Source organism: Molothrus ater, chromosome 10, assembly GCF_012460135.2.
Source record: "Molothrus ater isolate BHLD 08-10-18 breed brown headed cowbird chromosome 10, BPBGC_Mater_1.1, whole genome shotgun sequence".
In the NCBI taxonomy this organism is placed as follows: Eukaryota; Metazoa; Chordata; class Aves; order Passeriformes; family Icteridae; genus Molothrus; species Molothrus ater.
The window spans coordinates 21,612,571-21,631,962 of record NC_050487.2 but is presented as its reverse complement, the minus strand read 5'-3'; the positions used below and the strand labels follow the sequence as shown (position 1 = coordinate 21,631,962).

The following is a 19,392-nucleotide window of genomic DNA, read 5'->3' as shown; positions in this document are numbered from 1 at the left end:
ACACTTTTCCATGTACATTCACTTTTTAATGCATATTACAAATATATATTTATTTATTTTATTTTTAATTTATCTTCCTGCTCTTTCCCCGCGGGCGGCGGCGGTGGAGGGGGGGGGGGGAAGGCCGGGCCGGGTTTCCCGGCGCTGAGGCGGCGGCGGGCGGGGGAGGGGCGGGCGGGCGCTCCCGCCGCTGCCCCAGACAGTGGGCGGGGCCGGCGCGCGCCGCCGGCGGGTTCGTGCCCGCGCGCCGCCGCCGCCGCCGTCTCGGTCTCCGCAGTGAGGTCACGGGTGGGCGGCGCGAGCGCGGCGCCTGTTCCGCTCCCCGCGGCCGCCGGAGCCCCCGCGGCGCCGGGTGAGCAGCCGGGGAACTTACTGCGAACGGCGGGGAGCGGGGCGGCGGAGCCGGGGGGGAAGGGCGGGAGCGCCCGCCGGGGGATGGGATGGGAGGGAGCGGCGGCTGCGGAGAGGCGGCGCGGGGGCGGTGGGGAGAGGGGGAGCGGGGTACCGGGGATGGGAGGGGGGCAGGGACACGGGGGCGGCGGAGCGGCGCGGTACGGCTGGGGACAGCGGGGAGCCGGGCAGGGCGGAGGGGCGAGCCCGGCGGCGGGAGGGGGAAGGGCTGAGCCGTGCCCGGAGCGGTGCCGGCGGGGCCGGGGTGAGTCACGGCGCGGGAGGGAGCGGCGGCGTGCGGCGTCCCGGGAGGGGCTGCGGGGCGAGGGGTCGGTGCCCGGGATGCGGGGGCCGGTGCCCGGCCCGCGGCTCGCCGGAGCGCCCGTCCTTTCGGGTGTGCACGCCGGGAGAGCCGCTCCGGACCGCCCCCTCCCCCGCCGGTAGCGCCCGTCGGTCGGGGCTTGTCGCGGTGTTCCGCGAGTTACTGGGGAACGCACCCTGCCTCTGGCAGGGAATCCCGGATGGTTGCAGGGGGGCCTTAAAGCTCATCTTCTTCCGACACCCCCACCCCGCCATGGGCAGGGACGCCTTCCACTATCCCAGGCTGCTCCAAGCCCTGTCCAGCGTGGCCTTGGACACTTCCAGGGATGGGGCAGCCACAGCTTCTCTGGGCAACCTGTGCCAGTACCTCACTGCTGTCACAGAGAATAATTTCTTCCTTGTGTCAAATCAAAATCTTCCCTTCTCTCCGTTTAAAGCCATTCCTTCTTGTCCTGTGACTCCGGTCACGCTTCTGCCCTTGTCAAAATCCCTCTCCAGCTCTCTTGAAGCCCCTTTAGGTACAGAGCAGACTCTGGGATTGCTTGTGATGGCCTCTCTCTCTTTCACAGGTTATCAGGAAGGACGGGCAGAACTCTGTGCTAGCACACGGCATGCATTCAGCCCATGGCCTGGATCTCACCTCTATTGCTAATAACTTGGGCTGGGAAAATTGTGACACACTCCAGTGACATCTGTGCGAAAGGTGACTCTCTAGGGACGTTCAGTTTTTGCCGTCGCTCTGGATCAGCCTTTAATTTCAGGATTTATTTGTGAACTGCCATAGTAGCTGTCACAGTGGTGGTGGTGAAATCATAAAGCTGGCAGCACAATAAAGCAAGCCCTTAAGATTGTGTTTGATCTCTGGAAGCTGAAAGTGCTGAATAAAATTTTCACACAACTTAAAGTACGTTTCGTTAAGATTGACATTCTTCTAACTGAGCCCATTTTTCTATTTTAATATTTAAATAGAGACTTATTTGAAAAGACAGTATATTTTTTAAAGGAAAAAAACGAGGATGAACATGCATCAGCGCATCGTTTTTTATTGAATTGCTGGACAAGACTACTGTGTAAAGTAGTGGCTAGGCTTTGAAGAAAACCTTTTGTATACATAGTGCATTGGGGTTTTTATATTATAAAATTGAGCAAATAACTTAAGAAAATAGTGTAACCTCTCCATTAGTAATTTTACAGTAGTACATGCAAAATGGGTTACAGTTTTTACTGTTGGATGCTGAAGAAGTAATGTTTTAATGAAAGGAGCGTGCAGCTTGGTGTACCTGAGGTAATCCAAGATCCCATGAAACTATTTTTTATATGAAAAAGCAAGAAAATGCACATTCAGGACTGGCTTAATTAAAGCTCAGTGTTAAGCAATGGAAAGCCCACAGATAAACTTCCCTCTAGGTCTGGTCTCAGACCAAAAAAGGAGCAGGATCCAAGAGGATGGGAGTCCTCCACTGAAAAAAGCAATGACAGAAATGCATGTAAATAACAAAGTACAGGTAGTAATAAATAAGTTGCCAACAATAAAGAAGGAAAACCTGGATGACTATGGCGAAACTCCGGTGGAGGCTGATGGGGAAACCACCAAGGCAAACAGTGCTTCACTATCTGAGCCTTTGAGTTTAAATCCAGGTTTGAAACACACGTTGGCACAGTTCCACCTAAGCAGCCAGAGTTCGCTGGGTGGACCCTGCAGCTTTTTCAGCTCGGTATTCCCAGGAGAGTATGTCACCCACTGTCTTCCTGCCTCTCCCATCACCACAAATCCTCTCTGGTCCGCTGCTCATCCCTCCAGACAGCTCAACGGAACTCACGCAGACCCTGCTGGAGGGGGAATCCATCTCTTGTTTCAAAGTCGGAGGGGAAAAAAGACTTTGCCTGCCTCAAGTGTTGAATTCGGTTCTCCGAGACTTCTCCTTGCAGCAGATCAACACGGTGTGTGATGAGCTGTACATCTACTGCTCCAGGTGCACTTCTGACCAGCTTCACATTCTGAAGGTTTTGGGAATTCTTCCGTTCAACGCTCCGTCCTGCGGGCTCATCACGCTGACGGACGCTCAGAGACTATGCAACGCTTTACTGCGCCCTCGCACTTTTCCCCAAAGTGGCAGCTTCCTCCCTGGTAAGAACACCTTGGCCCAGCTGAAAGAGACTGGCAGTGCCTTTGAAGTAGAGCACGAATGCCTGGGCAAGTGCCAGGGGTTGTTTGCACCTCAGTTCTACCTTGCCCCGGATGACCCGTGTATCCAGTGCTTGGAATGCTACGGGATGTTCTCACCCCAGACCTTCGTGATGCATTCACACAGATCCCCTGACAAGAGGACCTGCCACTGGGGGTTTGAGTCGGCCAAGTGGCACTGCTACCTGCACATTAACCAAAAATACCTGGGCACTTCCGAGGAGAGAGAGCTGAAGCACCTCTTGGAGGAAATGAAGGAGAAATTCAGTGAGAAAAATCAGAAAAGAACTCGGTCCAAAGTAAGTTCACCTGGTGTAAAACTCCCAGATCTCTTTCTGCTCATACATAAGTACTTGTTTTAGAAGCACATTACTTGGCTTTTCTAAGTGGGAATACTTGTCACATCAAGCCTAAGTTAAATTTGTGAGAGCTTCACCATGGAAATAACATTTCTCATTAAGAGGGGTGGTAATTTCTTTCCTCTTTGGGCTGCAAGTAACCATTCGAGCTGGCTTGGCTTTGTTGGTTCTTGTTCTGTCCTAAGGTGTACAGACTCTGGAAAATTCAGGCTATTGTGAAAATTTTTGTTCTCCCATTTGACCTTTGAGTAGGTTTTATGCAGCGTGTGCTGCAGCAGCTGAGCAAAGCAGAAAGGAGCTTGAAAATCAAGTGTTACAAATGAATTCTTCATTTGTTATTTGTACTCCAGCATGCAACGTAGGCTGGATGGCAACCTGGCTTGCTGGCCACCCATCTCATGACTTGTGTGCAGGGTAATGGTGCTTTGCTAAATGGCTATTTAGAAGCCCAAAGTCTGCTTGTTCAGCAAGAGCTTTCTGTTTAAACCACTTGTGCAGTGAAATATGCCAAAAAGAGGGGGTTTTAAGCAGCCCAAGTAATGAGCTGTGGGCCGGTATCTTGACAATAGTTAATAATAGACATCTTATTTTTTCCTAAAATACTGCTGCAAGTCTGTGCTGTGGTTCCAAAATACAGAGCTTATTTGTCCCTTGGAGAGCTGCTACTTTAAATAATAGGACAAGCAGCAGAGAAACATTAATATCATAGATGTTCATAGAAAACACAGTTTTGGGGTATAGACTTTAATAGGCTTTTAATGGTTTCTGCCCCATGACAGTTTCTTTTCCGTGTATTCAGTGTTTCTGTCTGTTTGACGGCTGCTGGTTTGATAAATCCATGTTGCCTGTTGGATGTTTTGTGGTGGATTTCAAAATAGCAGCAAGAGCAGCACAGATGGTTGAGCCCAAAAAGGGGTGCTGTGAGCTGACACCTTTCAGCACAAATTTCTGAAAAGTTGGTGTTGCAGGAAGGCTGACTGTAGTAACAGGTATTGTTACAGTGGTGCCAGTCTGCAGGAAGAGATTTTACCAGCAGATTCCCATGGAAGTCTGCAGTATGGCATGCTTCCACATGCTGAATTATTTGAAGATGCAGTCTCCTAGCAAAGAGACTTTGCTTTTCAACTGATAAAGACATGTCAGTCTTTATTCTTGCAGTGCCAGTGTAAGAAAGGAGCTACAGCATGGTGGATGCAGCAGTGGAAATACTCTTCTGTGTTCACACCTATAAATGCTGCTTTTCTTCCCACAGCAGCAGATTTCAGACAATGAGATCTTTCAGTTTCATCTGTAGAGATGAAAAAAACCCAGCTGAAATGAGTAGTGGCAGTAATTTGGACTGGATTAGTGCACATGAAATTGTAAAACTTTCTGCAGGTCTTCATTGCAGACCTTTGTAGTTCTTTCTTACAAAGCAACGTGTGAAAACAGGGTCAGAAGCTGTGAAAACCTGAGCAAAGTACAATGGTGAGGGAGGTTTTGGGTTTTTTTCATCCTGTGGATATTCATGTGGGAAGTAGAAAAGAGTAAAAAAGTTTAAGAGGGCAGTGGTGGATAAAGTTTCCCTTTCCTTGCCCTGGGGGAGCTTAGGCTGCTTCAGAGAAGCACAGAATGGTTTAGGTTAGAAGGGACCTTAAAGATCATCTCATTCCACCCCCCTGGCCTGGACAGGGACACCTTCCACTAGACCAGATTGCTCACAGCTCCATCCAGCCTGACCTTGAACAGCTCCAGGGATGGAGCAGCCACCACTTCTTTTCCTCATTTCAGGTATCAGGTACAACATGCAGACATTCCCTTTCCTTACACTCCTAAGGGAATTTATTGCAGGATGTTCTGTTTGCTGTTCTGTCACCTCCTCACCACCTTTGCTGAGTCAGTCCTCAAAAGTGCTGACACATCCTTTGTGCTTGTCTTGGAGGACCCAGGAAGAACAGTTGCCCTTGGCTAGGTCTTTCCCCATCTAGTAATAATGAATTAATTAAATCCCACAGTCCTTGGAGCATCCTGGATGCCATGCTTTGCCTTCCTCCTTAGCATTTCACTCTGAGTTTATTCACCTCACAGTGCAAATACACTTTTGTTTCAATATTTTAAGAGCAAAGTACTCTTGAGATTAATTCCTTTCTGTTCTTTGTGCTAACAAGAAAGCTGTAATCTGTGCTTGATTGTCACAATTTTCTGTGGAGTTCTAGGCTGCAGTGCAACATCCACCTGCTCTTCATGGAACAGCTGTCACCGAGTCTCTGCTGATTCCTGCACTGACAGATCCTTGTTCCCTTTGACTTTGCGACAGTTTCTCATCATCTCTGCACTAAAACTTTGCTTTCCTTCTCAGGCTGATTCCTTGAGCTGGTCACAGTGTGGGGGTTTTATAAATCCAATCTCTGCTAAAACTACTGGCTTAATGATTACACTGAAACATTACTTAACTATGTATTTTTTTTTCCTTAAAGAACAGCTATCTCCAATTAACCTTAAAGAAAAACAAGTAATTTTTCATGTAACCATTTTAACAGTTTGAGTAGAAGCAATTCAATTCAACTTATTGTGTTCATAGAATTATTTAAGAGCATCTAAAATAAACAAATTGTTGGGTAATGAAATGGATATATATATATATATAAATAGATGCCTTATTTCATTTACCTGAATGGTGAGGGAAAAATCCTGTTAGAAAAAGACTTCATTTATTTATGTTAACATTTCATTTTCTTTCCTAAGTAAAAAATTTGATTGCATGCTGTGAAATTCATTTGCAAGATTCACCTAATGGGTAGATAGTAAATTCAGTTTCCACTTGAAATAGGTAAAAAAAAAAAAAGCAAAAATCTGACCTAGTAATTTGAAAATAGAGATGACCTGATAATTTCATATGTAAGTATATAAGCATGTTAAAATGTGAGTCCTGAAATATGGACAAATGTGATCTGAAGCTCAAATCAGATCACTGCATACTAGCTGCAGTATAAGTAGATTATATGTGATTATTTAAATTATTGGAATGATCTGAGTAAGTAGAAAAAACTTGCCAAGTGTCAGGATGAGGCCGTTTTTCTAGAGATTATTCAAATCTTTTTTTATTTAAAGCCTTTTTATGACTTTACAACTCCAGAGCTTCTCTTCCTTGTTCCCTCCCTCCTTTCTGTCTGTGTTGGAAGTGATTTGAGGAGCTGCAGGGCTTGAATTTCAGTTTCATTGTGAGAGCTGAGTTTCCTGGGGTGGGAGTTCTGGTCAGGATGGGGCAGGTGGGGCTTGGTCCCTGCCAGGGTTGGGGATGTTGGATTCTGCAGACCCTGGCTCAGCTCACACTGGTGTCACTGCCAGGGATGAAGTTCTCTAAAGGTCTATTCCAGGGTGGGAAAATACAAACTTCTCTGATTATATAGCACATAAGAAGTTGTGAAGATATTAGAACACTACATAAAGGTTTCAATACAAGATTATTTAACTTTTTTTAGCTTTATGGGCTGTTTTTTAATTGAGCAGCTTGTGGAAGGTACTGGATCTGGCTGGAATGGTGTTGACTTACTTTTTAGCAGCCTGTGTGGTGCTGGGCTTTGGATTTGTGGCTAAAACTGTGGCTAACATACCAATGTTCTGGCTACTGCAATAAAACCTGGGATAGAAGGAGGAGAAAGAGGGTTTGGCATCCAAGGTGGAGGCTGTTGGAGGGTGGCTGGGCAGTTGTCTGAGGGAGGGACTGAGCCATGCCCTTTGCTTCACTTGTGTTTTTCTCTTTCCTTCACCTCTTAAACCAGCTTTATCTTCATCCAGGAGCTCTCTTGCTCTTTTCCCTTCCGTGCCCCGGGGATGGTGCTGAGGGAGCAGCTCTGTGGGTGCCTGGCAGCTGCCTGGGGTCAGCCAACCACAGGCTGCTACCACCCGACCCCAAAACCCCCATGTCCCAAGGCTGTTCTAATACACTGAAATTACCAATCAATTTCTTAGCTCTGAGAATATTGTAAATATATGGTGAGACACCTTTCACTTGAAATTAAGAGCAACTTTGCAGGGGAACACAAAGTATCACCAGGAATTTCTAGTAAAGAGTAGTTCCAAAAATATTTCTCGAGACACACAGAACAAGAATTGCTTTCCAAATGCAAAATACACAGAAGTTTTTAAGATTATATATTCTGATGCACCTGAGTAAATTTTGTTTGCTACTGCAAAGGGAATGGCATTTTCATGCTACTGGGAGCAGCTTTGCCTACTTGTGTAATAAAAATTTGTGATGACTGAAGAAAGTTCTGTCCCTGGAAACACCAGCACACTGTTCCATTTAATTTTGAAATAAAGTATCTGGCAGTTGCTTACTTTATATAGACACATTATTACAAAAGGCTCCTACAACCTTTTGGGAATCCTAGTTTCTGCTTTTCTCCCAGGCTTGTTTAGAAGAGTTTTGGAAACTCAGCAGAGCTTTTAGATAGATCTGTAAAGACGTTTTTCTTTCATTTCATTGCTCTTTTGCCCACAGTGGTAAATTGGAGATCAAAGAATTCTGTGGGTTGCATCACCCTGCACCTTTGCCAAAGACACCCCATTTCCCAGTGCTCCAGTTTCTCTGGTGTACCTGTATTAATGGTGTAAATGCCATTTCTCTGAGGAGTGCTTATGAAAATGTAAATAATCTGTATCCATGTTTCAATTACCAGTTTATTTTACTTCCTTTAGGCAGAGCCACAGCAGAACCTGGAATTATCGCAGTGGTATCCAGTTATAAAGCAAGAAGCAGAAACTGATCCTCAACCACCTTCCTTTTTCCACCCCAGGTAACTGAGTTTCCTATATAGAACAATAAGCACTGTGAAGTGTTCAAATACTTTTGGCTATTTAAGTATAATTCAAACAGAAAAAATGTATTTGCAACCTGAACTGTTAGGAAAACTCTTCAGGTATCACACGGGAATAGTTTAACCCTAAATTTTTATGCATTTCTTAGTGTAAATACTAAAGAACTGCTTATGAGTGTTTTTTGTTATAAGACTCAAGCTGTGACCTGTGGGTGTTCTTCAGCAGGCAATACAATTGAAATGTAATTAAAATTTCCCCTTTCTTAGTAGAAATGACAGAGGTAACCTGTATCTTTCATATGGTAATACAATACATACATGTGGAAAAGCTGCACAGGGCGTATTTACCGTGAGGACCACTTAATTTCCTTCCAGAAAAGACTTCCAAGAGGTGTTTGAAGGCTTTCTCCCACTGTGGAACAAGGACTGCAGCTGCATTGTCTGTGGGCTGGTTTCCTAGTTTTAGAAACCAAGTGCATTTCCTTGACTTCTTACCCAATTTGTCACCTGCAGCAGTGAGGGAAATGGTTTTTCTTGATGCTCCTCTTGCCCTCACCCCCTGTGGTTGCACAGGTCCTGAATTTGGGTCAGAGCAGACCCTTTTTGGTGCACACACATCACACTGGTTCCCACACAGAGAGGGGAGAGGAGGAACTTCTGTGATGGGCCCTCCTGTTCTGTTTCTGCCAGTGCCTTCCTTCAGAACCAGGAGAAAGGGAAATGTTGAAGACATCACTTGGAACTCCAGTGACACTGGTGATCTTGGCACTGACCTGAGCACACCTGGGGCTCTCTTCCCTCTGTACTAGGCTGAAGTGAAGGTGGGACACAGAGATGCTCCCAGGAGCTGTGAAAATCCAAATGGGCAGCTCACTATACTGGGAAGGAAGGTCCAGCATTGGTCTCAGATGTGCCCCAGCACTGGCAGAACACAGCTTTGTTACTTAAGTGGGGTGCTCACTCCCTCTTCACTGATCACCTCCCCATCCTCCATTGCTGATATAAGGATTAGGAAAATGCTGGAGAGTCTGGATTCAGTGGCATTCTAATTTCACTCTTGGCATTTAAATGAAGCCTTCATATGATTTACTGTAATTTTTTTTAAATAAGCCATTTTGAAAAATCTACTTGTTTGATAACCTCAAAACCTTATCTAGATAATCTACTCAGTAAAGTTTAAGTGGGTTGTTAGGCTTTCCTTTTGCATAGGAAAAATTAAAAACTACGTGCTTCTTTTTCATTGATGCTTTCACAGTTTGAACTCATGTTCAATTAAACTTTCTGCTCTCAACCAGCCATCTTTTATTATGTCTTACCTCTGAATTTTACTTTTCTGCTGTTTTTTTCAGTTACTACCTTTATATGTGTGATAAAGTGGTTGCCCCGAATGTGTCTCTTGCATCTCAATATAAGGATGTTGCAAAAACATCAGTAAAAGCTTCAGAAGTTAATAAATCCTCACCTGGGCAGTCAGAGAAGAAGCTCAGTAGTGGAAAGCACAAAAAAGCTGCCTCCTATCCAGAGCTTTCTCTTGAAGAACAGGAAAAAATTGACTTGAAAACTGGGGTGGAGCAGCCAAATAAACGTTTAGGTGAGTAGTGAGAATTATATTGAGGGCTTTGATTTTTATACCACAGAATTTTGAAAAGCTTTACACCGAGCTAGAATTTTGTGATGTCACTTCAGGTTTCCAAAAATTCCCACCACCTTTTTGTAATCTCAGTTTTCTTTGCATTTGTTTCACTCTGGAATTTGAACTTCGTGTGATTCTTGTTCTCTTGTTTTCTCCTGTGTAGATCCTCCCGTGTCAGCTCGTGCTGCGAGAGGTGCAAAGTGTGAGCGCGTTTCTTCCAAAATCACCAGGGACTCTGGCCGTGCTGAGGGAGGTGCTGATGCACCAACCTTGTCCCCCACGCTCATGAAGGACATCAGCTGTGAGGATGACAAGGGAAGGATCATGGAAGAAGTCATGAAAACCTACATCAAGCAGCAGGAGAAGCTGAACACGATTTTGCGGAGGAAGCAGCAGCTCCAAATGGTACCGTGGCAGTCCGAGTGCCTTTCCCCCTGGGCAGCAGGGAGCTGCTGTGGGCTGGCTGGCTCCTCAGTCAGATTGCATCATTTAGAAACACCAGAGCACACTGATCATCTTTGTCTCAGCTTAAATCCAGACACCAGATCTTCAGTGTCCCTTATGTTCATGAGTTTTGAGCCCACTAATAAGTGGTGCCTCTTCAGTTTGCAGCTGCTGGGTCCAAGGAGCTCCTGCTTTTGCTGTATCTTCTGAAATTTCTCAGTTTCAGGTTTTTAAAGATGCAGATATCAGTATTCTAGGAATGGTCTTATCACTGCCCTGTATAAAAAAGAATACCACTTTCCTATTCCCATTTGCTAAGCCATGCTTTTAGGGATTTTATTTTTAGTCTTTTCTTTAATAATGGATTATTTTAAAAGCTGGTGTTCATTTGTGACATTTCTGTTTTCTGAATTCAGTGCAGTACTGTCTTTGCTTCTTACATCCATGGAACAGAGCTAATATTATAATTTATTTTATTTTAATTTAAATGTTAATCTCAGAATCTAGGAGCTCAGATAAGGCCCTAGACCCTTTGCTACTTCAAAGTTGTTCTGCTGTTGGAGGTTAAGCTTGTAGATAAGTTTAAAAAAAATACGAGTTTAAAAATATCAAAATGTCAGTGGACAAAGAAATCAAACACTTGATTTTGTTTTCTGGTGCTACACTTCTTGCATCTTCAAAGTATATTTTAGTGAATCAGTGCTTCTGCTTCCTGAGGTTCACTGCTGGAAATGCAAATTTGTTTCTGAAAGCTCCATGTACTTGGAAGTAAAAGTAATTTCTTAAAAATTAGAATACATGTTACAGAATTCCATGCTGTCATTGATAAGTAGATAAATACCATTATCAGGCTGTTGTTATTGGTAGTTACAAATGGTCTTTTTGGCCTCATTGGTTCCAGAAACACTTTTAAATTGAGGTTTTTTTACTTTTCTGGTGTTAGAAGGAAGCAGTATGTGATCTTGATCTTTCTTTACAGGAAGTGGAAATGTTAAGCAACTCTAAAGCTATGAAGGAATTGACTGAAGAGCAGCAGAATTTACAAAAAGAACTCGAATGTTTGCAAGCAGAGCATGCACAAAGAATGGAAGAATTTTATTTTGAGCAGAGAGACTTGGAGAAGAAACTGGACCAAGTGATGAAGCAAAAATGTAGCTGTGACTCCAATTTGGAAAAAGATAAAGAAGCTGAATATGCAGCACAGGTGAGAAGGGAAGGTTTGTTTCAAACAAAACATGTTTAGTGTATCAGGAAATTGTGAAGGTGTTGTTCAGCCACCTTAAGGTTTCGTTTTCTCTGTTTGTTCTGACACCACAGACAGATACCAAAATAGGTCAGTGTCAGCAATATTTATGTTCCTGTTCCTTGATTGAAACTGAGGTAGAATGTAACTTACAGAAATATATATTACTGATGAAATATTAAACTTAAACCTGAGGTCTGTCACACCCTCATTTAAAACAAATTCTGTTTTTAATGTATATGGGCTTGCCCGTGATACAGACTTAAACATTATCATTACTTTATGTAAAAAAAATAATTCCAAACCTCTGAACCTTCTTTTTGTCAGAATAGCAGCATACCTTGCTGCTCCTCATGTTCCTTGGTGGTAGAACCTTCTGCAGTATCTGATGAGCCCCTTCTGGGCTGTGACAAAACATTTGGCCAAGACTTTTCTTGGAAGTGAAAATCATATTGGTGTCTCTCATTCTAGCCTCTTAGATTCATATGTCAAAACCTATGGAGTTGTTTTTTTCTCTCACTTTCCTTTTAGCTTTTACTATTGCTTCTTTATGTTGGAGGTTATTCCAAAGGGAAAAAATATAGTTAATGACAAAGGGAACCTTGGAATGCCCCTTTAAAAAATCAGATGTAGTTATGATTAATTTTTTTTAATTTCACACCATATCACAGAAAACTAATCCTAACAGGCTCATTTTTAAAGTGAACAAAATCTAAAACTTGAGCTCAGTAAAGTTCTGTGGTCCTTTGTTCACAACTGTGTGTATTTCCTGTTCAGACTGACTCAAACTGAGAAACAGGCACTACTTGAGAGACAGGTTTTGGTATTTTTGGTGAGTAGGGCAGAGACTCGCATCGTAAATCCTTCTCATGAATTTAATTTCATGACGTCCCACTCCACTGATTCCTGGCCTTTGCTGACAGAAATAATCCTCTCTGACTAAGGCCTGATTTACTAAACATCTGGTACAAGCCCTGTTAGTGCAAGTAACAACGTGTTCTAATTTATGGAGATCATCATGTACAGCATGTTTTATAGGGCTGGTGCAGCTCACTCCCTTTGGAGGGTGAAAACTGTGAATTGTTCCCCAAGGAGATTGGTTGTGTGTTCCTTTTGAGGTTAGACTTTGAAAACTACATACATTCCTTGTGTAAAAGTTTACTCTGTTATTACCTCTGTGGTGGATCTATTCACAATGTATAATTTGAACCTTTTTTTCCTATTTATCACATCTTGCAGTAGATTCTGGTTCCAAGAAGCACCAGAGTTAAACAGAGGTCTTGAGAACAGAGAACTTTCCCAAGCTGTGTATACAGCATTCCAAAAAAGCCTTAATCTGATGTGTTCTTGAAGCAGTTGCCCAGGCTGCCTTTTCTGTCTCAGAACTGTGGACTGGGAGGAATCCTTGTGCACTAAACAGAATTAAGAATTTGGTATTTGCAGCTTGCTTAAAAGTCTCTTCTCCTTTCTAGGCCTGTCTGAATATGCACCGTCTTGCCCCCTTTTTTGACTTCCTTATTGAAATACTTGCTTCACCCTGTCAGTCACAGGAAGGCAGAATAACCAGTCCTGGAGCCTTTCCTTAGAGCTGGAAATCAAAGGCAGAGACATGTTGCAGCATGCAGGCAGTGGGCACTGTTGCACTGCAGCACTTCACTGCAGCACTTGTGCAGTCAGCACTTGCACTAACAGCCTGTTGTTGGCTAAGAACTGCTGAAATATTTCTGATTAAAGAAGTGGGGATGAAATGTGGTGTTTCTCTAAAACCAGCACAGCCATCCCTTTACCCAGTACATTCTGTAGCACTTGGTGAACACCATTAATACCCTGTATGTTCCTGCTCTTTGCTTTAAATGAGTTGTCTTCCTAATTCTCAGTGAGATGGATGCTTAGTCATAATGTTCATCAGGTCCAGATGTACACCTATCATTATAAAGGCAGATGGGTTTTTTTAGATGGAATTAAATTATAATAAATTTAGATGGAATGAAATTATAAAAACATATAAATAAATTGGATGGTCTTTTAGTAAGAAATAAGCCCATGAATCAATGGGAGAGAGGATAGCTGTTTTCCAGTCTTCTCCCTGTTTTAACTGCTGGTAGTATACTAAGTAGTATACTAAGCAATAAGGAACTTTCCCAGACTTGAAAAGATGTTCCTAGATGTCACTGTAAATAACTTTGGTGACATTCTAGCAAGTTTGAACCTTGATGTATTCCAAAGAGGAAAAGAATACTTAATTTTTGTGTTTAAACACAAAATATATCACAAAAACATTTGTGTGGACTCAGGTTTATATTTGAACGCATACACACAGAGATGGTTATGCTCAAAATTTTCTGATTTCATTTATACTAAGGAATATCAGAAAACAGTGTTGGTGATTTTGTTTCTTCTAGAAATACACTCGGGCTTTGAAATAAGGAAGTAATATTTTGTCAGGTAAGGGAAATGGACCTGGGAAATGAAAAAATGCAGTCTGTTCTGGGACTTGTGGCACATCCAATGCAAACATCATCACAATTTTTCCCAACAGATTCTGTGTGTTATTGACAGTCTGGTGTGACAGTTCATATAGCTACAACTTATCTGCATTTAAAATGTCTATAACTGCATAAGTCTGGTGGACTGAAATATTTGGATGCATAGAGTGGCCATCTGTGACCCTTTGATGTTTGCTAAAATTGACTCTGCCTCTGTGTGTCTTGTGTTTCCCAGCTGGCAGAGCTGAGGCAGAGGTTGGATCATGCAGAGGCAGATAGACAAGAGCTTCAGGATGAACTGAGACAGGAACGAGAGGCTCGGGAAAAGCTGGAGATGATGATAAAGGAATTGAAGCTACAGATCCTGAAATCTTCAAAAAACGGGAAAGGAAAATAGAAACTGGAAGAGGAAGCATGACTGTGTCCTTCAAACAGGGTGTTTTGGTTTTAATGATTGTGAACAATTTTTGTGTGCTGAGAAAAAGTGTTCTCTCTGGATTTCTATTTCCAGACAGGTCCAGATGAACATATACATAGATATAAATAAATAGAGATAGACATTTTTAGATTTTCCTAGCCAATGAAAATCTGCATTGATTTGTACTGGTGTTTTTCTCAAACGATGAAAAATACGAAACTCTTGATTTAGAGTGACCAGTTTCTGTCTATTTCTAATGCAGTCTTAAGGACTCTATACCTTTTAACATTGTCTGTTAAAACATATGTGGCTATCTTTATTTTGCTATCAATTGCACATCCAGTTATAAAAGTACATTAAAATATCCTCAATTCTTCAAGGTCTTAAATAGTTTGGGTTTCAGTGAGAATTAAATATTCTTGAACTGAGGAAAGTAAAGGCAGCTTTTTGTCTGTAAGACAGAGCTCAAAATTGCCACAACTGATTGATGATTGAGTATCAAAAGTGATTTACCAGCATGAGTTTTTCCCATAATTTCATTGTGTGAAGTCAGCTGATCTTTTCAGTATTGTCTATTTAACAACTCATTATCAGTCTAAGGAGTGTTAGAGCCAGCACTTGCTTGCTCTGCTGGAAAACATTAGGGGTTGGTTTTTTGTTTTGTTTTGGTTTTGTGAATTAAAAAAAATTGCAGTTACAGTGGAATCTTGAGAAGTTAAAAATTCACAAGTTTTCTTCTGTTGTTTTCTGTCTAGTACATATGAAAGAAACATTAATAAAAAGCTTAAAGGTGGGGCTTTTCCTTTTAGAAACTGAGAAAGCTTGACTTAACTGTTTTTCAGATATTAACGCTTTCAAGAAAAAGAATATTTATTATAAAGGAATATGTATTAATTTCTTCAGTACCCTAAGCCTCCACACTTGGAGCTTCTTGCCAACTTGTGGATTTTTCTTTCATCACATAGAACAGGCCTTAACTGACATTGTGATCATAGCTTAAAATATAAAATTCTGAGGTATGGCACTTTGAAAAATCATTTTGATAGTCTCTGTATTTGAATGGCATGGTAGGGTTACCATGAATTAAGAAAATACAGCATGTTTGTTAAGCTATAACATTGGGAAATGTGTAATTGTACAGAATTACTGTTTTATGTATATATAATGTCTGAGTACTTCTGAAGTCTGGTTCCTAGTGGGTTAAATGCATGGCTAAAGTTGGATGAACAAAAACTTTTTTTGCACTTCTCTCCAAAAAATTGGATGCAGCTGGCAGATGTCAGCTGATCATGTCAGTGATAGGAATATTTTAGTAATTCTAGTGTTTCACAACATAATTTTAACTTGTACTTTTAGTTTCTGGTTTGAGGTACTTAAGTTTAATATTCTCTTAATAATTCAGTTAATTTTGGATGAAACCACTAGTAAAAGCCTACACTGATCTTTTTTTTTTCCCCTCAACTAGTAAAACTGAAAACTCCTGTTCTTTTTTGTTTCTCTATTAGTGATATAACAAGACTAAATATCACAGAGAAAGATAAAATTGCACATATCTTTAAATTGAATGAGAAATGAGGTGGTAAATTAAATGACATGGAGTATTAGGATGATTTTTTTAATAACTGTACAATTTTGTTTATGAGCTCTGTGTCATATTTACACTGACAAGTAAAGCAAGTTAGATGAAAAAAAATTTTTCTTTGTCAGTGTCGAGAATCATAGAATGGTTTGGGTTGGAAGGGATCTTAAAGATCATCTTCCAACCCCTGCTGGAAAAGAATACCAGGATTATATTTTTCTCTTCTTCAGCTCCCATCTCCAAATTTTTTTCTTTGGAAAGAAAACCAACAAAAAAAAAAAAGAAAGAAAAAAAAAGAAAAAAAACAAACTAGAAAGAAAAGGCGTGTCTTTGCAGCTTGGTTTGGAGGGAAAGGAGCTGACTCAATAGTTCTGGTTGTGTGTGCACCACTTGCTTTAAAAGCACCAGGAATGTTTTGTTGTCCGGCCACCAGACCCGTGGGCACAGGGAGAGCAGGCAGCAGCATTGCTGGAGGTGTGATGGCTGGGGAGCAGAGCTTGAGCCTGCCCAGTGGGATGGGCAGATCCTGTGTTGGATGAGCTGGGAACTGGGGCAGTCCCACCTGGGTGCTGCTGAGGGATGGACAGAGTCCCTTTGTGCTGCCTCTCGGGGTGGTGGGGCCGGCTCAGGCTGTGGGTGTGGGTAAAGCCACAGCTCGTTCTCACAGCTGATGCACCACAGTATTCATGGCTGGGCTGTTGGGTGTTTGGAACCCTGCTGGGATTGTTCTATTAGTAGGATAGTGAATATTCCATTTCCATTCAGGTCTTGTCTGTGTTCTTGTCCTGCTCAGATGTTCCCCTTGGCCAGCAGTGGCCATGGAGGGCTGGTGCAGCCCAGGCTCCTGTGCCTCAGCCAGCACTTGGGTCACTGCTGGAGGCTCTGGAGATGCTGTGGCCGTCCTTTGTACCAATGAAAAGGTGGCCATCCTTTTTACCAAAATTTTCACTGTTGCAAGAACTCCATCAGCTATAGGAAGTTTCACCAATTCCAATTGCAGATAAGGCCCTCCTAATTATTTTTGAACATCTGGCTGGTAAAGCCAATGGAACATTTATTAAAACGACCTTAAAAGTAGCTTTGTAAATATTCCATTTAGTTAATCTAAAGTTAGAATGCATTTTAAATTATTGTAATCCTCTTAAAATTCTTAAATACTACTTTCAGGCTCTTGACGTAACATAAACAATTTTCATATGTGTAGACTTAATTTTATACTGATTTTAAGTAATAATGTATACATAAATGTGCCATAGACCTTTGTGTGCTCACAGTCTCTGAAAGATAGTTTTCTAGTAAATTGTAAATAATGCTCTTAAGTTTTAGAAAAAATACATGTTGACCTTCTGTTTGCTACCTTATCCTAATTCTGTTGAATGGTTCATTTTACAGCCTGACATAGGAACTTGGAATGCACACTTGAGGGCCCTCACTTAAGTGCACACTTAATGGTAGAGACTAAATCAGTCATTAGATCTTTGCTTTTAGTCACAGCATGCTCATTTTATGTATTATTTGGTTTGCCTTCAGTCATTGCTTGCTAACCTTTTCAGGCAAGAAGTAATTTTCCCAGGTAGTTGTGACATGAAACCTGTAGAACAAAGCCCTAAAATTGTCTATAATTTGAAAGTTGTGTTCTTAAACACCTACACCAAGATGGAAGTTGCCTAGTGCACCTTTTGGAATTAGTAGGATTGGGAGTGAATACCTGATTTGCTCCTATACTTTTATAAAAGAGAAATTTAACATGCTTTGTATATTTTAATCAATAAAATATGAGAACTTAGAGGGTAAAACTCTTGTAATTTTGGCAGTCTGGAAACACTTCATTCACAGTGTAACCAGGTGTCCCTCAACAAAAGAGATTTTTATCTAAATCTCCAAACTTAGTTAAGTCTGTGTTTTAGTTTTTGTAAAACATATCGTTCAGTTGGAGTATTTAGATGAATGTAGTTATGTTTCACATTCTTAAACTAATTTTATTCTGTATTTAATATATTGATAGCTTAGATGTAAAACCATCTGTACATAGTAAAGGCAAAATGCAATTAGTGATGTAGGAAAAGTTGGGTGGGAGCATAAAGCTACTGGTGGCCTGAAAAGAAATAAGTCTTGGCCTGAATTTTAGAAGTCACAATGTTTTATTCATACATTCTTGTTTTGTACTGGGGGAGGGGGTAGCTAGAATGTGTTATGGAATTTTTGGAAACCTTTCCTAGCATTAGTTGGGAAGTTGGCCTCGAAATGCTGTTGTGGTCAGCTTCCTAGAATTCACTTGTTTGTAGAGTATATATTTTGATTGTCAGTAAAGATAACAACTTTGTATTTTTTCTGCACTTAATTTGTGTAATTAATCCACACAACAGAGTTTTCTATAACATGGTGAAGTCTACAAAAGACGTAATTTCTCCTACCTATTAACCTGTGCTTGCAATATTTCGGTAATTTTATTTAAGCCATTGATAGTAAGCAGCAGAAAGCTGCAAATTTCAATTTTCTTTTTGCTCATTACATTTGTAGTGTGAGTGTTCATTGGTTTTCTTTACAGAAAGCTTGTAGAATTTTCTATTTGCTGCATATATCTATTTAAAAAATGCAGTCATTTTTTTAGCTTTTGTGAAAGCAGTTATTGCTTATGAATTGCACGATGATTTTATAGTGTGTCTCCATTACTTAGCAAATTGGTTTTTTCAGGGTTAGTGGTTCAGTTGGAAAATGCTTGAAAAATGAGTTTTAAGCACTTCATCAAGCACAGCAAACACGGTATAAAATTTTGCTATTTGAAAATTAATTAAGTGTAACGATATCAATTGAATTTTTTTTTCTTCTAAGAGATACCTCACTTAAAGGAAAGCACAGCTGTACTGTATTTAAACGAATTCTAGGAAATAATAAAAAGTTGGTCTGAAATATTTCGTTGCCATCACGTTGCTTTCTGTGATTGACAGAACGTTTTTTGTGTTTTCATCCTCACTCTCTAAAGTATTTATTGCTGTTGACATGCCAGTATAATTCTCTCAAATGACAGAAAGTAGCTGCAAAACAGCTGAGTCCGTGTTAGCTCGAGGCAACAGGTTGAGTGACAATTCTGAAACCATAGAAAAGCCTGTGAAAAATGATCAGTGCATTCAACAATTTTTAATACTTTGCCAATGATGTACAGTCTTATTGTCAGCGTTGCTGTGGTTGCATCACATGACACACAAAACTGTCCTCTACCTCACGTGAGATTTAACAGATATTTTATATGGTTTTAGTAGACAAGATGCATCTATCTGGTCACTTAGTTTACAAATTTTGAATTATATTTATTGAAACATGACATACTGTGCTCTTAGCTTATACCTCAATTGTATTTTGTGCTGTTATCCATTTCCATGCCTTGTAAATACCTGTATAGATCGTGGACTCAAAAACAAATAAAGAACTGCAATGTCAGAACACTTTTCTCTGTTGTATTTTTGAGCACTGACTTCTAAACTTGGCTCTTTGAGGGTGTTTAACTCTGCTTTTCCAAGGACAGAGCCTTCCTTGC

At 41.4% G+C, this 19,392-nt stretch overlaps 1 protein-coding gene across 1 annotated transcript; it reads left to right on the top strand.

Annotated features, from left to right (window-relative positions):
- Positions 1–271: 271 nt before the first annotated feature.
- Positions 272–19,298, top strand: SKIL (SKI like proto-oncogene). Its single transcript, XM_036388848.2, is given in 8 exon segments — positions 272–352; positions 1,281–2,405; positions 2,407–3,195; positions 7,936–8,033; positions 9,404–9,645; positions 9,851–10,092; positions 11,111–11,335; positions 14,096–19,298. Coding segments are annotated over 7 exon segments (2,076 nt in total). The 5' UTR covers positions 272–352; positions 1,281–2,087; the 3' UTR covers positions 14,258–19,298.
- Positions 19,299–19,392: the final 94 nt, after the last annotated feature.